Source organism: Orycteropus afer, unplaced genomic scaffold (assembly GCF_000298275.1).
Source record: "Orycteropus afer afer isolate SDZICR_OR568_19922 unplaced genomic scaffold, OryAfe1.0 scaffold00099, whole genome shotgun sequence".
In the NCBI taxonomy this organism is placed as follows: Eukaryota; Metazoa; Chordata; class Mammalia; order Tubulidentata; family Orycteropodidae; genus Orycteropus; species Orycteropus afer.
Genome location: NW_006921686.1, coordinates 2,146,449 through 2,149,826, shown reverse-complemented (window position 1 = coordinate 2,149,826; position 3,378 = coordinate 2,146,449). Strand labels below are relative to the sequence as shown.

Genomic DNA, 3,378 nt, shown 5'->3' with positions numbered 1-3,378 from the left:
GGGTGAATGACTAGATGGATGGATGGGTGGGTGGATGGATGGACAGACGGGTGAATGGCTAGATGGATGGATGGGTGGGTGGGTGGATAGACGGGTGAATAACTATATGGATGGATGGGTGGGTGGGTGGATAGACGGGTGAATGACTAGATGGATGGGTGGGTGGGTGGATGGATGGATAGACGGGTGAATGGCTAGATGGATGGATGGGTGGGTGGGTGGATAGACGGGTGAATGACTAGATGGATGGGTGGGTGGGTGGATGGATGGATAGACAGGTGAATGACTATATGGATGGATGGGTGGGTGGGTGGATAGATGGGTGAATGACTAGATGGGTGGATGGGCAGGTACGTGGATGAATGGTGGGTGGGTGGGAAAGTGGATGGATGAATGGGTGGATGGATAGATGAATGGGTGGGTGGGCAGATGGATGGATGGATGAATGGGCAGGTACATGGATGAATGCATTGATAGATAGCTGGATAAATGAATGAATAGGTTGATGGGAGGGTGGATGGGCAAGTGGATGAACGAGTGGGGAGGCAGGAGCCCATCTGTGTGGGAACTTCTCTAAGATGGCGTCCTGCCTCTCACACCCACCCCATCTTTTTCCCCCTCCCCTAGTCCCTTCTGCTCTTCAGCCGCTCCCTGGATACCAGCGGCGACTGCTCTCGCCTGGTGGCCGATGGTTGGCTAGAGCTCCAGCTGGCGGATGCTGAGAGTGCTGTCCGGCTCCTGGCGGCTGCCCTGCAGCTCCGTGCCCACTGGGAAAGCATCCTGGACCGGCAGCTGGCCCACTGCACCAAGCGGCGGCTGGAGGAGGAGGAGGAGGAGGCCCTGACCGTCAGCCACAAGGAGGTGGCAGCCCTGAGCAGGGACTTGCTGCAGTTCATGGTGCCCAAGGTACCTGCCACTATGGCCAGAGGGGCTGCCCTCCACGAGGAGGGAGACTCAGAAGGCTGGCTCGCAGGCCACCCACCGTGGATGCCTGCCCCTCTCTGACGGCAGCGCATGGGGGTGGTTCAGGCCAGGGAGGCTCTGACTCCTCCCCAGGGACCAGAGCTAGTCCCGTCCCAGAGCTCGGTGCCAGGGGCCATGCTGTGAACCACACTCCAGCCACCCACCCACCCACTCAGCAGATGTTTATCAAGCCCCTTCTGCATGTGGGCTGCATGTCAGCACCTGTTGCACAGCTAAGGGCCACAGGATGTGAGTGGAGGGCCGTGAGGTTCACAGAGGACAAAGGGAAAGAAGTGAGTAGAGCGGAGTTTAAACCAGGCACCTCAGTGGGCGGAGAACTGCTCCTGATTCTACCATGTGGGTGGGGGGAAGGGTGCAATCCAGAATGTCTCCCTGGAGGAGTGGACAGGCTTGAGGACAGAAGGGTGGGAACCCAGTGCTGACCTGGAGAGGGCTGGGGGTGGAGGGGGCAAGGTGGGCAGACTCAAGGTCAGGATGTGGTTTCACTCGCAGCAAGGAGCAGGGCAGGGGTCTGGGGGAGGCAGTGGGATAGGGGGAGGGGGCATTAGACACTCTGGTCACGAGTACCTGAAATCATGATGTGACTGGCTCCCATAATGGAAACGTCCAGGGGAGGGCTTCAGGCACAGCTGGATCCAGGTGCTCTGATGGTATCTTGGAATCTGCATCCTACCACATCCCATTCCTGTTTCCTCAGATTCCCTACAGTCTCCGGCGGCTCACAGGGCTGGAGGTCCAGAACCTCTACGTGGGACCCCAGACCATCATGGCTACCCCCAGTCTCCCCGGAGTCTTTGGCAGCTCTACCCTGTCCCCCCATCCCACCAAAGGGGGTTTCATAGTCACAGACTTCCTCACCTACAACTGCCTCACGGTGAGCACAGGGCCCATGGTGGTCGCTCACTCTCCTGTCCCTGGAGCTGGGATTTTAGGATGTGGTCTCAGAATGGTGCCTGCCTTTCCCGAGGGCTTCTGGGAGGTAGTGGGGGAGAGCAGTGGGGCCCAGCCCTGACCCTTGACCTCCACAGAGCGACACTGACCTGTACAGCGACTGTCTCCGCACCTTCTGGACCTGCCCCCACTGCGGCCTGCACATGCCCCTTACGCCGCTGGAGCGCATCGCCCACGAGAACACCTGCCCCGACGCCCCACGGGACAGCCTCGCAGGTGAGGATGGGTGTGGGAGGGGCTGGGCATACGGCTGGCAAGAGAGCCCACATCAGGGTGGCAAGGGCAGGGCCCTCCACGCCATCTCACTTCTCTGAGTCTCTGTCTGTCTTTGGTGTCTCTGTGTGGTCTCTGTCTCTGTCTCTGCTTGGTCTCTGCCTCTCTCTGTCTCTCTGGGGTCTGTCTCTCTCATGGCCCATCTCTCTTCTTCTATTTCTCAGTGGCCCTCGTTGTCTCTGCCTTTGTCAAGTCCACCTGGCTGTCACTGTGGGCGGCTGTGAGCAGAACAGACCTCCACACCCACAGTGTCCGCTGCAGGAGGTCGTCAGCCCCCACCCAGGGGCTCCGGCTGCCTAGGGGGAGGGCTTGTGTTTGCTCTTTCTCTCTCTCTCATCCCCTGAGCACAGACTATAGACTGGCTTGTGTGGGAGTGTTAATCAAGGGAGGCTTCCCGGAGGAGGAGATGCCTGCGTCCCCAGAGGCGGAGAGCCGCACACAGGCAGCGCCTCCTCACTGCCTCTCCCCTCCTCCCCTCCTCTCCAGCAGGGGCTGAAGAGGCAGCCCCCGAGCCCGTCCAGAAAGCATCTGCCCTGCAGAGGCCCTACCGCTGCGAGACCTGCCAGAAGGACTTTGTGTTCACGCCCACCGAGGTCCTGCGACACCGGAAGCAGCACGTGTGAGCCGGCGGGGCCTGTCTGCCTCGCAGCCCAGACCTGGACGCTGGCCTTGGCGCCGCCCAGAGGGGCGAGGCGGGAAATGGGTTTTATAATAAAGCTTCATGCCTGGCTCGGCCCTTTAAGTCTCCAAACCGTCGGGATCCTCGCACGAGGGTCTGGCGGGGAGCCCTTCGGGCTCAGCCCCTGCCCTGTCAGAAAGCAGCAGCTGCCCCCTGGGTCTTCCCAAGGTCTAGCTGGCATCCCGCCTGCTGCGGAGCGCCGTCCGGATGGCTGGCGGAGTCAGGGCCCAGGCGGGGCTTCTGGTGTTTCCGGATTCCGGGGCCAGGATCAGGGCGCCCTTGGCGGCCACTCCTTCCCGAGTCTCCACGCCGGCTCTCCGCTTCTGGTGAACTAGGGCTACACCCTGCATCGCACCATCCACGTGGGACGCTTTGAGCAGCCGGGTGGGGCGGGCGGTCATGCTGCCGCTGGACCCCGGGCTGCACCGAGGCCCACCACCCCATGTGGCCGCCAGGGGGCGGTCGTGCTCTGGGTCTCAGGGGCAGGTCCC

At 61.5% G+C, this 3,378-nt stretch overlaps 1 protein-coding gene across 1 annotated transcript in view; it reads left to right on the top strand.

The window, feature by feature from the left end:
- DHX34 (DExH-box helicase 34) overlaps positions 1–2,831 on the top strand; it is a 33,396-nt gene extending 30,565 nt beyond the window's left edge. The window contains exons 13-16 of the mRNA XM_007943039.1: positions 628–906; positions 1,682–1,858; positions 2,013–2,151; positions 2,698–2,831. Of these exons, the coding sequence (XP_007941230.1) occupies positions 628–906; positions 1,682–1,858; positions 2,013–2,151; positions 2,698–2,831 (729 nt within the window). The remainder of the gene's footprint in view (positions 1–627; positions 907–1,681; positions 1,859–2,012; positions 2,152–2,697) is intronic.
- Positions 2,832–3,378: the final 547 nt, after the last annotated feature.